Source organism: Rattus norvegicus, chromosome 1 (assembly GCF_021556685.1).
Source record: "Rattus norvegicus strain SHRSP/BbbUtx chromosome 1, alternate assembly SHRSP_T2T, whole genome shotgun sequence".
Classification (NCBI taxonomy): Eukaryota; Metazoa; Chordata; class Mammalia; order Rodentia; family Muridae; genus Rattus; species Rattus norvegicus.
Window position 1 is genome coordinate 254,000,996 of NC_141534.1, and position 17,424 is coordinate 254,018,419.

The 17,424-nt window shown below is 48.5% G+C and overlaps 1 protein-coding gene across 1 annotated transcript; it reads right to left on the reverse strand.

Annotated features, from left to right (window-relative positions):
• Window positions 1-13,206: 13,206 nt before the first annotated feature.
• Frat2 (FRAT regulator of WNT signaling pathway 2) lies at window positions 13,207-15,489 on the reverse strand. Its single transcript, NM_001401121.1, is given in 1 exon segment — window positions 13,207-15,489. A coding segment is annotated over 1 exon segment (693 nt). The 5' UTR covers window positions 15,123-15,489; the 3' UTR covers window positions 13,207-14,429.
• Window positions 15,490-17,424: the final 1,935 nt, after the last annotated feature.

A 17,424-nucleotide genomic window follows, 5' to 3' on the forward strand; every position in this document is an offset into this window, starting at 1 on the left:
CCCCCGCTTTTATTTTGTACTTGCTTCCAGCGGGTAAGATGTACAGAGCACATTTCTCTGATCTCCATAAACATGAAAACACTTGAAATCTCTGTCAGCCTCGCTGGAGGCTGGTAATTAGAGGCCTTTGTGTCTGTGCAGCCCAGTAGTTAGACAAGGTCTGTGCAGCTGGGTGTGTGTCGGTGCTGGCATGAAATTAAATGAAAGTGAGGTCAGGTTTTGGACCAGTCCCATTCAGCAAACCTCAGAGCCCTTTGGGTTTTAGGGAGGACATCAGAGCACCAGGGCAGCAGTCTGGGAGGCTTACCGCTCCACCTACGCGGGCCCAACTCTTCTGGCGCCCATCAACCCCCGAGTGCCCACCTTTTCTGGAGCCCTAATAGGACCATTCACCAGGTGCTACTCAAGATATAAAACTAATGGTAGGAACACTGGTTGACATCTTATTAAACGGCACCTCCCTCTCTGTCCTTAGTACATTTGCTACTTTCTGTCCCAGCGATGACACAATTGCCCGATTCTGCCCTTTTCTGAAATATTGCCATCTGTTCCCTCAAGGAAGGAGCTGAGTTGAATAACAAAGGGTAAAGTGGGGAAGGGATCTTGTAGGAGGATCGGAACTCCGTGGTTTTTCCATTTCCTCACCTACGTAGCACCAACAGTGAGATAACAGCCTGTGTGGTGGCTGCCTGGTATGTACCAGAGAATGGTTGGTAGTCCCAGCCTTTCCTTTCCAGAACTGACTCTTAAGTAGCCAAGCGATTGGGGTCCTTGATCTTTCATTCAACAGAAGCCCACTTGTTGGGAGCATTCTCTGTCTTGTGTACTAGATGTCAATTATTCTGATTCAATGTACCATTGTATCTTAAATCCATCAGACAGGTAGTCCGAGGGGCAGCTTCAGAACGCCTCAAACAGGTCATTTCCCACGACCTGCCCAGCAAGAGAAAGACAATTATGGGGACTCACAAGGAAGGAGACTCTGCAGTGCAGTGCCAAGCTTATGTGGGGATGGCGGTCAGAGGCTCTCGGGTGAGGATAGCCCTGAGATCTCAGTTATGGAGGGACTTCTTAGAAGTCTAGGTCTGAGCAATCCGGGGCTTTCTCTGCATCACCAAACCCCAGGACCGACATAATACACAGATTCTTGGAAACACGATAGTTCATGTTTATGGAAGGATTGGTACAAATCCCAGGCAAGCCTAGGCTACAGAGTGAGAGCAAGGCTATAAATAAATAAGCAGCCAGAGCTCACCCAGTACAGGCCTCCCTGTGAAGATGAAACAGAAACCAAGCTTGGTACAGGATCATCGTCCCAGCACTTGGGAGGCACGCGCAGGAGAATCAGGAATTCACGGTCAGCCTTAGTTACATATTGAAGCCAGCTTGGGCAATATAAAGCCCTTTGTTTCTAAAGGGACGGGGCAGGAACGAGGAAACTAATAGTAGGCACAGAGATTATGTAGTTGAAAAGCAGTACAGTTCTATAAACCTTTTTATAAAAAACCTTCCGAGGACTGAGGACCTAACAATGGTCAAGTTCCTGCCTAGAATATACATAGCCCAGAATTACACACACACACTTCTGCCAAGGTAAGCATAGTGGCATACATATAGTGCCAACTATTCAAGAGGCTGAAGCAGAAGCGGTGGGTCAGCCCTGGGGTTTATTTGTATTTTTTAAGATTTATTTTATGTGGATAAGTATTTGCCCAGATGTGTACCACATCCATGCTCTCAGAAGTCAAAACGGGTTCAGATCCCCCAAAACTGGAATTACAGATGGTTATAAGCCTCCATGTAGGTGCTGAGAACTGATTTCAGGCCCTCTGTAACTGCAACAATTGTTCACAACCACTGAGACATCTCTCCAGTCCCCAGCCCTGGAGTTTGAAACCAGCCTGGGGAATATGGCAAGACGCAGCCCGTTTCTTTCTCTCCATTCTAAGATACTTCTAAGTATTCTTTTTTTTTTTTTTTTTTTCTTTTTTTCGGAGCTGGGGACCGAACCCAGGGCCTTGCGCTCGCTAAACAAGCGCTCTACCGCTGAGCTAAATCCCCAACCCAAATACTTCTTAGTATCCTAAGATAACTGTATACGCTTGCATGCACTCAGGCCAGTGGCCAGAGTTTCATGAAAACCATATCAGACCATTGTATAGATGGTCTTTAGCCAAACAACACAGGCAGGACAGAGTAATTCTCTGAAGTCAGTGGTGAAACCTATCAGTCTTGAAGCCAGATATTTTTGGGCTCCCCGTTCAGGCCTCTTTTCAGGTGCTCCATACCATTATAAATGGTCCAATTTTGTTTACTAGGCAAACCTGCATATTAATGGTACCTCCGTGGTTGTCCAAATTGGTGACCTTGACATCAGAACCCTGGAAAATGCTGTCCCAACTACCCAGATTGATCAGTGGAGTGCCAGGTATGCTGTAACAATTTTGACTTTCTGATATAGGGACTCACATAGCCCAGGCTGGCCTTCAGCTTGCTTCATAATAGATGATAACCTTGAACCTCTGATCATCCTACCTCAGCTTCCCAAGTACTGGGATTACAGGTGTTATTGAGTCCTGGGGTTTGAACCCAGGGCTTCACACATGCTAGGCAAGCACTGTCCCAACAGGACCACCTCCCTTCTTGCCTACTGTAACCATTTTTTTTTTTTTTTTTGGTTCTTTTTTTCGGAGCTGGGGACCGAACCCAGGGCCTTGCGCTTCCTAGGTAAGCGCTCTACCACTGAGCTAAATCCCCAGCCCCCTGTAACCATTTTCTTACAAAGTACTCTTCACAGTACAAAGACAGCTGGTAACAGAAGATGCTGGGGTGAGATAAAAGACCAAAGCTACAAATTGAACGAAACAACTAAAATTAATCAATTAGCAAGTAAGTGATTTGGATAAAAGAAAGGCGCATAGAACACTGCAAAGCCTGCCACTCTGGATCCTTCTAAACCAGACTTAAATGCTCTGAATTCAATTTTTATCCTTTTTTTTTTTTCCCTAGTTCTTTTTCCAGCTTAGAAGCAGCAACATTGAGTGAAGATCAGACAACACTTTCCTATCCAGTGAAGTCTGTGTTGAACCCTGTGATCCTTTCCTCCCAATCAGAAAAGAGTTGCCTTGGCAACCAAATTACTAACTCACTCAATTAGTGCCCCCTTCCCTTTCTGCCAGTGCTCAGTAATCACAGAATGTCAGCCCCAGAGAGCTCGGGCTTTGCAGGCTGGGGCTCCTGTCTCATCGAGGGATGGAAGTGCACTGTACATGATGCTATGGAAGCTGGTACAGGCAAAGAGGAAAAGCTCTCCCGGGCAGTGCTCCCATGCATATCTGAAGGGAGTGCAGATGAGCTGCCCTTGTGCCTTCTGGGCACAAAAAGCACGAGCTGGGCCCTGCAGTCCTCTGAGGCTAGCTGTGTGCTTTGGGATGGGATCTACTCATCATGTCAAAAATTCATTGGTATAAGTACAGAGCCTAACTTGAACAATTGTGGGGGATTTGATAATCCATACGAAGCAAATGGAAAAATAGATCATCACTCCTGTAAACTTGTTTGCTTGCTTTCCCTCCCTCCCAACCCCTCTCCCTCCCTCCCTCCTTCCCTCCCTCCCTCCCTCCCTCACTGCTTCTTCCCCTCCCTTTCCTCCTCCCTCTCCCTCCCCCTCCCCCGACCCTCTCTCTCTGAGATAGGGTCTTGTGTAGCCCAGGTTGGCCCTCGTTTGCTCCACAGTCAGCCCTCAGTCTGAATTTTTGATCCTTTTGCCTTTGCCTCCCAAGTGCTGGGATTATAAGCATTTACTTCGGGCCGAGGAAACTATTATACAAAAGTACAACTTTGGACAGGCAGTGGTGGCACACTCCTTTAATCCAAGAACTTGGGAGGCAGAGACAGGTGGATCTCTGTGTTCGAGGCCAGACTGGTCTCCAGAGTGAGTTCCAAGACAGCCAGTGCTACACAGAGAAAGCCTCAAAAAAACAAAAGTAAAAAGGCACAATTTTGAGTCTTTTGTAGAAAAGCATGTCTCTTAATGACTACATCAGTATCTTTTCCCCTCCCTCTTTCCTTCCTCCCTCTTTCCCCTCTTCCTTCTGAGGGCTCACGCACCGATCGTATCACAGAGCTACATGCCATTGTTCCCTGACCACTCTTAAAAGTCACAGAGAATCGTGGACCAGCTCGATGTCTCAATGGGTAAAGGGGTTTTCTGCCATGCCTGACAGCCTGACTTTGATCCCTTAGGCCCACATGGCAGAAAGAGAAACAGCTCCTGAAGTTGTCACGACTCCTGTGTGTGCTGTGGCATCTGCATGCCCACAAACATACACGTACACGTAAAATTAACTTTTAAACAGTCGGCACAGGGGAGCCAGTGGGGGGACGCACACTTGTAACCTCAGCACTTGGGAGGTAGAGGCAGAAGAACGAAGAGTTCAAGGGAATCCTTGGTTATAAACAAAATCAAGGGCAGCTTGAGTTATGTGAGACCCTGTCTGAAATCACAAACCAAATAGGCACAGAGACCGGGGATCTAGCTCAGGGGTAGCGTGCACAAGGCCCTGGGCCTGACCTCCACTTCGAACCTGTCTCCTCTGAGATCAGATCTCTGGATCTCAAACCCTGTTGCAGTTTCACAGGGAGATGTTAAAGGTAGCTGAGCTAAAGACATTATCCAGATGTTCAGGAAGGAGGGGGCAGAGGTCACCTTCTAGCCAAGCAAGGGAAACAGCTTGTTTGGAGCTTGTAGAGCCGGGCAGTAGGATTATCACCAGTGAAGAGTAGGGTGTACAGTGAAGGGAGCCTGGGCCCAGCTCTAAAGATGCCCTCCTAGTTAGAAAACCCACCCTCTTCTCATCCAGTTTCTGTGCTCAGCTGAAGTATGGCTTGCCTGCGCTCTGCACTTCCGTCTATAATTTGTGCTGAGGGAAAAAAAAACCATCCAATTGTGTCCCAGGAATTGTGTCCTGGTTCGTTCTGTTCCTGGCTTCATCTTATTGACTGTTATTACAGAGTTATCTCAGGGACTCACGTGTGCATGCCTCCTTCCCAACGAGATTATATATTCTTTGATGGCGGCAGGATGACAAAATGAAGAGTGTGTCTTAGGCAGATAGTTGACCCACGTGGCCCGGGGAATGAACTGGGGCTGAGGGGGACTATTTATGGTCACCCAGATCCATGGCTGGCAACCAGACGCCAGGTGATAAAGGCCCGGGGTGGGTAGGGAGAGGAAAAGACGAGAAACAGTTTCGAAAAGAAAACTCACAGTACAGTACCTTGTAGCCATAAAATGTTGTGTCAGAGCCAGACTGCCTGGCTCCTTCCTGTAACCCTGGGTAGATTTCTTCACCTCTCTAGTAATAACAAGAGTTCCCACCTGATAAGATTGTTGTGATACTAGTAAAACCACTCAGGCCCCCGCCCAAAACATGGCTGCATTAACTACTACCACTCGGGTATTGGTATTCAGTAAATATTTGCAGAGCAAACAACCGGGGGGGGGGGGGGGGTGGTTTCACTGGCATGGCACAAGCTGAGAGGGCCTGCGAGGAGAAGATGAGCTGAGTTGCCTAGAAGTTCGGAAGCTGGTGAGGAAGGAGGGACAGAGTCCGAAAGGGAAAAGAAGAGGTTAGAAACTAGGCTGAGGGGCAGCGTGGTTGTCCAGTAAATGTGTGGCTCTGAGTTTAATGCCTGGCAATGTAAAATGAAAGTCACAAGAGAAAATGGTTGGGAAGGTTTCCTCAGCCAAGAGAAAAATCTACGCTTAATTGAAGCTAAGGAGGAGATGGTGAGGGAGCAATTAAAGGGAGGTTCTCTGAAGGGCCAGGCTCCTGGCAGAGGAAGGAAAAATGGGGTTCCTATTGTGGGCAAGGCTCAAGGGGAGGGATTACATGTGGACAGTTCATAGGACAGCACCCTGGGTTACAAACTGACTAAGCACAGAGAATCCCTCCCTGGGTCTGACCAGGCATTAAATCAACTTCCTGTATAACCTTTTAGCCTGGAAAAGCCCATGGTTTCTGTGAATGAATTGCCTGTAGCTAAAGCCACAAAAGAATACAAACTAAAATTGGTAACAAGGAGTTTAGTAACTGTTTCTCTTTATCAGCCTCGGACTGACTCCCGGGAGGTAAGTGTGAAATCCCAGCTGATAGGTTGCCCAGGAAGTTTATTTGATTTATTGATTTGGGTGTGTTTAAAAGGCACAAGCAGGTTATCTTCCTGCTACCTTTGCCCTGCCCCTGCTTGTTCCTGTCTAACTGTCAAATTAGATCTCAAGCCTAATATTGCCAGACTCGGAAGTCACAGTCACAAGCTCGCCTTCCTTCCCTCCCTTTCTTTTATTTTCCCTTGAAAAAAATAAATTTGCCTCATTGCATGTAAGCAATACAAGCCCTTTCCTCCTAGTGCACCTATTTATTTATTTATTTATTTATTTATTTATTTATTTATTTACTTTTCCGGAGCTGAGGACCGAACCCAGGGCCTTGAGCTTGCTAGGCAAGTGCTCTACCACTGAGCTAAGTCCTCAACCCCCTCCTCCCGGTGCACCTTAAATAGCACTTTTTTTCCCCAGCTGGGGTGAGCACGGAACTACTGAAGCCTTCAAGGTTGGTAAAGACCCTGGTTGCCGAGCCTGACAATATGAATACAATTGTTGAGACCCACATGGTGGAAGGAAAGAGCTCTGCATGTTGTTCTGTGACTCACATCCATGCACGTGCACACTCATATACATGCATGTGTATCCACACATACACAAATGAATAAATCTAATGAAAAAAATTTTTTCTGAGACGGGGTTTCTCTGTATAGCCCCGGCTGTCCTTGCTCTGTACACCAGGCTGACCCCCAACCACCTACCTCTGCCTCCCAAGTGCTGGGATTAAAGGTGTGCGCCACCACCGCCTGGCTGACAAAAATATAGTTTTAAAAGGGATGGGCGAGATGGCTCAGCAGGTAAAGGTGCTGACTACTAAGCTTGACTATGTCTGGTTTCTGAAATTCACATGGCACAAGAGAAGCACTAACTTCCAAAAGCTGTCTGCTGACACACACATGCACACACACGCATGTGCATGCACTCATGCATACATGGGTAGACACTCACACACAGGCCTACAGACACTCCTTAGCTGGCTGTACTGGTGTAGACCTATGTCCCCAATACTTGAGAGGCAAAAGCAAGAGGATCAAGAGTCAAAGACTAGGACCGAAGGGAAGGTGCGATGGTTAAAAGCACTTGTAGTTCTTGAGGAGGACCCAGGTTCAAGTCCCAGCACCCGCGTGGTGGCTTACTAACATCTGGAACTCCAGATCTGGGGGACTCTAGTATCCTCTTCTGATCTTCCTGGATACCAGCTTCATACATAGTACATAGACATGCATGCTAGTATACATATAAAATAAAAAATGAGGGGCTGCCGGGGCTGGAGAGATGGCTCAGCAGTTAAGAGCACCTGACTGCTCTTCCAGAGGTCATGAGTTCAATTCCCAGCAACCACATGGTGGCTCACAACCATCTGTAAAGAGATCCGGGGCTGGGGATTTAGCTCAGTGGTAGAGCGCTTACCTAGGAAGCGCAAGGCCCTGGGTTCGGTCCCCAGCTCCGAAAAAAAAAAAAACAAAAAAACAAAAAAAAACAAACAAAAAAAGAGATCCGATGCCCTCTTCTGGTGTATCTGAAGACAGCTACAGTGTACTTATATATAATAAATAAATAAATCTTAAAAAAACAAAAACAAAAAAAAATGAGGGGCTGGAGAGATAGCTCAGCAGGTAAGGGCACTGACTGCTCTTCCAGAGGTCCTGAGTTCAAATCCCAGCACCATGTGGTGGCTCACAACCATCTGTAATGGGATCTGATACCCTCTTCCCATATGTCTGAAGACAGTGACAGTGTACTCACCTACATAAAATAAACAAATCTTTTAAAAAATAAATAAATAAACAAGTAAATCTAAAAAAAGAAAGTTCAAGATTGCGTTCAAAAGTAGCCGGGTGGTTGTGGTGCACACCTTTAATCCCAAGCACTCAGCAGATCTCTGAGTTTGAGGCCAGCCTGGTGCTCAGAGCTTTCATGATGGAAAAAACAAATTATTTTTATTTATTTATTTATTTATTTATTTATTTATTTATTTTGGTTCTTTTTTTCGGAGCTGGGGACCGAACCCAGGTCAAATTATTTTTAAAACAACAACAACAACAACAACAACAACAACAACAAAATAAAGTTCAAAATAAATGAATAAAAAGTGCTTAATGGTGCTGATAAAGGGAAAATGAACTATCAGCCCAGGTCACTGACCAAGATCTAGTCCACGTGGCCCAGACGCCTAGAGCCTGAGGGATTTTGAATAGAGGCAACATGAACGCACCTGTTCAGCTACTGTGCTCTTAACTGCATCACCTCACCCATCGGTATCCTTGGCTTCCCACCCTTGGTTCTACTCCTATTTTCTGTCTGCTTCTGAGAGTATTCCTATCTTTCTCCCAGAGACCTGATGACCTGGTCTTTCTAAGGTGCTTAGGATGGAGCCCCGCTCTTGCGAAGGTAAATACATTAGCCAGTGTTTTACTGTTGTTCCTAACAGCATTTCCCAGGCTCAGCCTCAACTGCCAAATCCTTATCACCAACCCTTATCATACAAGTCCAAGCCATTTGACACTCTGGGCTGCTGTCCCTGGAACTTGTCATGAGTTTCCTAACCAACCCTCCCCACCAACAAAGTCACCTGACTCAGCTTCTCGTGGTCACTTCCCTATAGCTGTGGCCCCCCTGGCTCAGTATTACAGAACGTTATCAGGGGAGCTTAGGCACCAGTCTGTTCAGAAGACAGAAGCCATTTGACCCTGCCTCTCCCTACCGTTCTGTGGCCATCATTTAGCATTCTCAGGGACCAAGTGTCCCAGCCAAAGTCACTCCTGGGCTGAGTACTAGGAATGGACCATTCCAAGATGCAGTATTTTTAGAAATGGCCTTCGCTTTCTCCCATGACTTCACTGAGACACTCTCAGGACCTGGGCAGGCTCTAGGCATTCTCTAGCTTTTTACAAATGACAGATCAGTACCAGGAGAATTCAGGTCAAGACCCAAGCAGCCGTAAAGACCATGACCAACAACAAGCACTTTGTCATCAACCCAGCACAGTCCAAGGGGTGTCCTGGAGGAAGATATCAATCACTCTGAGCAGAAGGGACTTCCTCCTTAGTCTAAAAATCCATGCAGGCTTTTTTTTTTTTTTTTCAATTTTTTTTTTTTTTTTGGTTCTTTTTTTCGGAGCTGGGGACCGAACCCAGGGCCTTGCGCTTCCTAGGCAAACGCTCTACCACTGAGCTAAATCCCCAACCCCCTTTTTTTTTCAATTTTTAAGAATTATTTATTTTATGTATATGAGCACTCTGTCTTCATGCACACCAGAGGAGATCATCAGATCTCATTACAGATGGTTGTGAGCCACCATGTGGTTGCTGGGATTTTGAACTCAGGACCTCTGGAAGAACAGCCAGTGCTCTTAATCACGGAGCCATCTCTCCAAGCCTCATGCTGCCTTTTGAAGGCCTTCTCGAACACATACCAGCCTTAGAGATTATCTTTTCTATGCTGGTCTTGTGAAACCCATCTATTGTGCTGAAACGCGTGCTCTTGTCGCCGACTTGGAGGGACTGAATGTGGGAAGACAGGCTGAAGGGTGCTTCAGGGGAAGCAACCTCTCTGAACTCCCAAGCCTGGAACCATCTGGGAGGGCTTTTGTATCCTAGTTGGCAGGATTCTTCAGGACATGTGGCGTGTCGAAAAAGACTGGCTTGTGAGCTGTGTTCGGAACAAGTAGCAGGAGGATGACTGTAATTCTTTCCCCCATTTCCTGTCCTGCTATTGTGGAGGATCAGCCTAGTAAACCCAGTTATTTCTAGAACTTCCTTGGAATCTAGATGGAAATTATTGAAGCCATGCCTGTTCCCTGAACAGTGTTACACACCCTTAATCCCAGCATGCAGAAAATAGACCTCTGTGAGCTCCAGGCCAGCCTGGTCTACATAGCAAGTTCCAGGCCAAGCAGAGATGCACGGACTCAAGTCTCAAAACAAAAAACAGAACCAAATTATTTCCTCCTTGCCTTGACCCATCACTACCACCACAAGACCATGTGGGCAGGCTCTGGCCCGAGGCGAGAGATCAACTTTAAAAGCCTGCAGCTTAAGATTCTGCCCTTCCACTGTATTTTACAAGAGGTGCCCACCAGGGTATGTGCTCACATGAGAGCTCAGTTCCCGATTCCTCTTAGTTTCTTGGGTCCTGTAGGTGTCTGTCTGGCAGAAGTCACTATGCCAACCTCATTGCTGTAGCCAGTTCAGTCAGGACTGTTAGGATGACTGCATCCTGCTCTTTTGTGAGTCCAGGCTTATTTTACTGAGAACCTGGAACTCTGAATGAAGCAGCTATGCACTGTTACACTGTTACTGCCTCCTAGGCAACTCCTCGCCCCTTTGTAGCAGGTCTCAGCCCTCAAACCTGATGTTCCTCTGGGGCATCTCAAACTCCGGCTCACCGTCCATCCCCAGCAACTTGCATCTGTGTGGCTGATGTACGAAGTGTGTGAGAACGGGGGTGGTGCTCCTATAAATACTTGGTGTCAAGGTTCATGGGATTTTCTTTAAAACTTTATTAAATCCAACTATGGAGGATATGGTATCAGGAAAGTCTCACACAGTCTCGGTGCCTGCCTGGAATCCCAGGCACTGTGGAGGCTGAGGCAGGATGGCAAATTCAAAGTCAGATTAGGTGGAGGGAAACGGGGCTGGAAGGGATGATTCAGTAAGTACTTGTACTTGCTATACAAACATGGGGAACTGAGTTTGCACTCTTGGTACCCACACTTAAAAAAAAAAAACCAAAACTGGGCACAGTACTGCATACCTTAAATTCAGGAGGCAGAGGCAGAGGGATCTCTGTTTCAGGCCGGCCTGGTCTACACAGTGACTTCCAGCAGAGTCAGAGCTACATAGTGACCTGTCTTGAACGGAATGAATGGATGGATACATAATTCTAAAAGAAAGGGCAAACAGTGGGTGGGGTATGCAGCACACACTTGTAATCCCAGGACCTAAGTACTTGGGAGGCTGGGCCAGAAGGATCGTGGGAGGTTGCTGACCATCCAGTAGAACTGAATTAGTGAGTCCCAGCTTCAAAGACAGACTGTCTCAGTCCCAAAAATAAAGTGGAGGGTGATCAAGGAAGATGTGTTGACCTCTGGCCTCCACATGCATGAATACATGTGGTCATGTTCAACTACACACACACACACACACACACACACACACACACACACACACACACACACGAACCAAAAAAAAAATAATATAAATGGGGCTGGGGGGGTTGGGGATTTAGCTCAGTGGTAGAGCGCTTGCCTAGGAAGCGCAAGGTCCTGGGTTCGGGTCCCCAGCTCTGAAAAAAAGAAAAAAAAAGGGGGCTGGGAAGAGCGCTTGGTAGCAGAGTGCTTGCCTGACATCTGTGAAGCCCTGGGTTCAATCTACACACGCACATTCACAACTTCAAAATGGTCTAGACCTCAGCATCCTCATCTCTATAAAGCAGAGTGTGCCTACCACTTGGCATATATAAATCCATAGGGTACTACAAGAAGGAGGAATTTTGTTTTGAATACCTCACTCTCCCAACCATTTAAGTATGACTGTTTACCAATGAGAGAAGGAAAACACCAGGTCAGGGTGGGGGATGGGACAGCAATTTACTCATGGTTACAAAGCCAGGATGCAGCAGTAGGGACTGAGTTGGTCCGCACTAAGTGAAGCTGGAGTCCTCGAGCAGCAGGTAGCTCATCCTTGGGTACCATAGGAGGGGATGGCACCCAGCAGGAGAGGTGCCTGGAGGGCTTGGCAGCAGAGGTCAGAGATTAGCTGTACCAAAAAGTTACTTTACACAGCATGGGGAAAGCTGAGGTCAGATTGCTACAAATCTAAGGCCAGCCTGGGTTACAGAGTGAGGTTGTCAGCACTAGGGGAGGGGTGCAAAGAACGGACTTCCCATGTTAAAGGGATGTACACAGAGATCCTGTCTCAAACGGGAAGACTTCCAGGACTTGGTGGTACACAGCTTGAATCCCAGCTCTCAGGAGCCAGAGCCAGGGGATCTCTGAGTTCAAGGACATCTAGTCTATAGAGTGAGTTCTAGGATGGTCAAGGCTACAGAGGAAAACCCTGTCTTAGAAGAAAAAGTCAGACAGGAAGCAACGAGGAATCCTGTCCAGAGACTATGAGGCTGAGTTGAATGAACAGATGTGTCAAGAACTTCAATCTAATCCCCTTTACCCATCCCAAGCCATTTTACAACTGCCAAAGAAATGGCTTGATCTTGGGTTTTGCCAAGTATAGTAGCACAGGGCTTTAATCCTAGCACCCAGCACCTAGCAGGCAGAGGCAGGGGGATAAGGCCAGCCTGGTCTACATAGCAAGCTTCAGGACAACCAGGACTACACAGATTCTGTTTCAAACAAAGGTCTTTTTCTTTCTCTCTGTAGACTATGGCTGAAGGCTGGGCAGTTCGAGAAAAACACAGGCTTTGTGCACTCCCATTCTTAGAAAAAACTCTTCCCTCCCTGCACAGAGCCTCCTTGCCTTCAAACCCTGAAAGCATTCTTAGAATATGACCAATGGGAGAGTCCGTGGAACAGTTCCCAAAATCTCACAGGACAGCAGACAACATGGCCCTGCTGGTAAGGGGCACACACCACCAAGCCAGACTACCCAAATTTGATATCCAGGACTCAAGCTGTGGAAGGGAAAACCTGCCACAATTGTCATCAGACTTTCATAGACTTTCCTAATGCATATGTTAACTCTCTATACACATACACGGAACAAATAAATGTACAAAATCCAAATAGCTGGGTGAAGTAAACGCTATTTTCATCCCTGTAATCCCAGCACTCAGGAAGGTAGAGATAGGGGGAAATCTCTTGAGTTTGAGGCTATCCTGATCTATGCATAGTGAGCTCTAGGCCAGTGAGACTCTATCTCAAGATGTGCGTGTGCAAAATAAAATATAGCCAGAAGCGCTCAAACACACTGCCTCTAGGAGTTAACTAAAACATGGTGGCTCCAGCCAGACTTACCCCAAGTACTACTGACACCCCACATGGTCTTCATTCCCCTCAAACCTGCAATCAGAAACAAAGACCATTTTCCAAAACAAAAACCAAGTTTATTCAGCAGACATTTTAATTATGAATCCTTTAAATCAGGACCACCACAATTTCAGACACTCCGTTGCGAAGTCTACATCAACAGCCACATCTGGAGGATGAACAAGCCATTGAATCTTAAAAAAAAAAAAAAAAAAAAAAAAAAAGTTTAGCTACCTTAAAGTTTGGGGTGGCACCTCAGAAAACGGTGCCCTTGGGTTTCACAAGGGGAAAAGCCAGCACTTTCTCCTCCCGGAATCATATTTTTAAAAAAACAGTTTCAGTCACCAAGAACTGACAGGTGAGGAAAGCGGGAGACTCCCACCAACTCTGCAGAGGGCCAAAGGAACAGAAAAGTGTACCCACTGGGTTCATCCCAATCCACACACACCACAAACACATCAGGCGGGTGCAGGGAGGTCAGGAGTTGTTTATGACCATTTCTGAGAAAGCTGGTGCTATGGCCAAGAGTGGCCTAGCAGGAGGAGGAGTTCTGGGAAAGAAAACGCAAATAACTCTCCCTACACAGCCCTGTCGGCCTCTGAGTCCTCGGGAGACTCCAAGCGGTGGCAAAGCGACACTTAGGTCTGTGATTGGATCCAGAAAAAGACACTGGGTTAGTGCTCCCAAGAATCCCTCAACACCCGACTCAATCAACCTGACCTTGAGTCCAAGCTGGCAAGGTCAAGTCATTTGCACTTAAACTCATCTCTCCCCACCTTTGGGAATTCACCAACTAGGTTCCATCGCCCACCTTCACAACCACAAATTAAGCAGGAGAAAGCAAGCGTTGCCAACCCACCCATCTGCCAACTTTTTATGTTCTTCACCCTAGACCCTCTCTAGTCTGCAATTGTAGCACCATATTCAGAAAGCTTCTCTACCCGAAAATAACGAGATCATATATGCCTACTTTTGGTTTTCAAGTATTGTTAGAAGCCCTCCCAATTCCCGCCCCTGCGAGACACATCTATAAACAATCCAAGCACACGATGCCCAAGGGCTAAGTCAGTTCCAAGTGGATCAAGTAGCTGCCACAGTTCTCCCGGTAGATCCCAGGTTCTCGGCTGCCGGTGCTGCTCAGTCGAGTCCGTTTTCTCTAACAGCCTCTCACGGCCGGTAACTTTGAGGCTGTAACCCGAGGGATGGACGACAGCTTCATCTCCATACTGTCCCGGGCAAGACACTGTTGGATCCTCTTCCTCCTCCAGAGACCCCGGGTCAGAGCCAGGAGCCCGAGGGCTGCAGGGTGACTGAGTCCGGTCCACTTCGGCCACCCCCGGAACCCGGGGCGCTCGCGGGGCTCGTGGCCGCAACCGCGGCGACCGCTCGCTGGAGCCTGCGCACCGCCTCCTTGATGAGGTTTCCGGAGAGCACGAGCTGCTGCAGGAGCCGGTGAGGGTCGTCGTCCGCTGCGCGCGATCCGCTTGCGGTACACCGCCGCTGCTGGATTCTCCGAGAAGCCAAGGCGCCGGGGAGCCACCCTCGCCGCCCAGGCCGGGGCAGCGCGCTGGCGCCCGGGGCGATCTCTGCCACGCAGTAGGGCGCCGCCCGGCCCCGCACGCGCCCGCGCTCCCCCAGCACGCAGCGCACCGCCCCCGGGGGCGCAGGGTCTCCGGCCTCCGCTGATGCTGCCGGCCGCAGCAGCCTCGCTGGGCCCCCGACCTTGTCCGCCGGCAGCGCCGCCAGGACCGGGGGCGCGGGTGGGGGACCCGGGGCGGCACACGGCGAGGCCGGACTATCGTGCGCTGCGTCCAGCTGCAGCGTCTCGCCGATCTGGGCGATGAGCCGGTCCACGTCGGTCGAGCCGCCCAGAGTCACCGACTGCTGCAGCAGGAGGAAGCTGTCGTCGTCCTCCTCCCCCTCCGCCTCGTCGCCGGCTTCCTCCTCCTCCTCCTCCCTCCGGCACGGCATGGCCCCCCGCCCGGGCCCCCGCGGCTGTGCGGGCGTCTCTGGCCGCTTGGTTGGCCGCGGGCTCGGCGGGCCGCGGCTGGGGCGGGGGCGGGAGCCGAGCCTGGGACCGAAGAAGCCGGGACCACCGGGCAGTGGCACCGCGCGCCTTAGAGCCGCGGGAGCCGGAACGCTACCGGCTCGGCTTGATTTGTAAACAATGGGTGACGTCGCGCGGCTCCTACCACCGCGCGCGGCCGTGGGGGGATAGGTTCACTAGAAGACTTAGGGGCGCGGGACCGCACGCACTGTGCGAGACCGCTGCCCAGCTCTCGGCCCAGTGCTAGTTTTTATGCTTGCAAGCGACTCCCGTGTCCGGGCACCGCCTTCGCCGAGCCCAGGTCCTAGGACCTGTCGGAAAAGAGCTCCTCTCGGAGACTGCCAATTGGCTTCTCCCACTCGCGGACACACACACACCCCCCCAGCACACCCAGCCCCTCCTCCGCCTCTCCCGCTCCATCCCCACGTGTGGGCAACGCCTGCGCCCGCCCGGGGGAGGGGCGGCCCGGATCGTGGGGGTAGGGGGAGGAGGAGGAGGAGGAGGAACCGACGCTGTTGGGTAGCGGACCCTGTGGTCAGAGCTTCCCAGACTTCCTGCTGTCCCTGCCATTCTCAGAGCTACGCCGGAGTTGACTGTTCTTGTAATTCAAAGGAAAATGTTCTTGTAACCGTAGGATTCAAACGAGAGTAACAGACTTTTTTTTTCCTTTTCAGCCTCTTCTCTGTACATTACACAGCCACACACAAAAAACATTGCAGTTTGTTTTAAACATCGCATTAAATTATAAACGCTTTTCCAGTGATTGCAAGCGCTTTGAAGGTACTGTAAGGATTACGTAAGTTTCCATTAAGTGCTTGTAATTGTTTAAATTCCTTCAGCGGTTGCTGTTTCTCAGATTTCACCGTTGCAGTGTGTGACTAATGCTCTTTCCCATAAAACTTTTCCAGATTTATGATTCATTTTTCAGAGTACGTTCCTAAGAGTGGAGTTTTAGGTCAAAGGATAAGAGTATTTTTGAGTTTGGCCTTTTTAATTTTTTGTAAATATATGGAAAACCTAGAACTGGGTGAATGTACTCATTACTATGTGATGTAAATCATTCATTGAAACCACTAGATTTTAGTCACTATTGAAAACCTTATTGTGTATGTGTGTGTAATGTTACAGGTGAAATTGACATTTTTCAGTTTGCCTGTCCTGTTTATTTATTTTTGTTTTAGTTTGGTTATGGTTATTTATTTTTTGAGACAGCGTTTCTCTGAGTAGCCCTGGCTGTCCTGGAACTCACCCTGTAGACCTGGTTGGCCTCAAACTCAAATCTGCCTGCCTCTGCTTCCCAAGTACTGAGGTTAGATAAAGGTGTGGACCACCCTCACTGGCTTCCTTTGAGACTTCTAACTGTAGATCTAGTCTCCCTGCCTAATTGCTGTTATTTGGAGGTCTTTGTTTGTTTCTCAAATCCATCGGGAGTTTTGGTTTGTTTTTGTTTTTGTTTTTGTTTTTTCCTTTTTTTTTTTTCCGGAGCCCGGACGAACCCAGGGCCTTGCACTTGCTAGGCAAGCACTCTACCACTGAGCTAAATCCCCAACCCCCATCGAGAGTTTTTTTGTTTTGTTTTGTTTTTGGTTTTTGGTTTGGTTTTGGTTTGGTTTGTTTTTTTGGTCTTGGTTCAGGGAGATGAGATGAATTAATTTATTCCTCTCCTTTCCCCCTCAGCTTGCCAACCAGGGCTATACTTCCTGGCAGAGACAGAGGAGTGTGGTCATTACACTGAGGCTGTATCCTGAGTTCCCAGATGCTGAGAACCCGGGGTTCTAAGGGATGGGTGGGGCTGGGAATATTCTGATCAGTCTTATGAGAGCCAAAAGAACCCTAGACAGGTTGTACAAAGACCTAGATTCAAGTCTCAACCCTACTACAAGCTGGGTGTGGGACTCCTGGCCAATCAGTTTACAAATGTTTTCACTTGTAAAATGGAAAAAGAAATAATCCCCGCCCCCTCCCCCTCCCCCACAACACCCCCCCCCACCTTCCCCCCTCCTTTGGAGATTGTTTTCAGGATCAGATGAGGTGATGGGAGCAGGCTTTGTCAGGCATTACCCAAATGTACTGTGGGATTAGGCCCAGAGGTTCTCTGATGGCCTCTGGGCTTTCTTCCAGCAATTCCCTGGGGAAAGGGCTAATATCTTGATACTAAAGGTTATTCCCTGAGCCCACTAAGTAATGCAGACCCTGAAGGCACCCCTTCCTAGGGCCGGACTAACC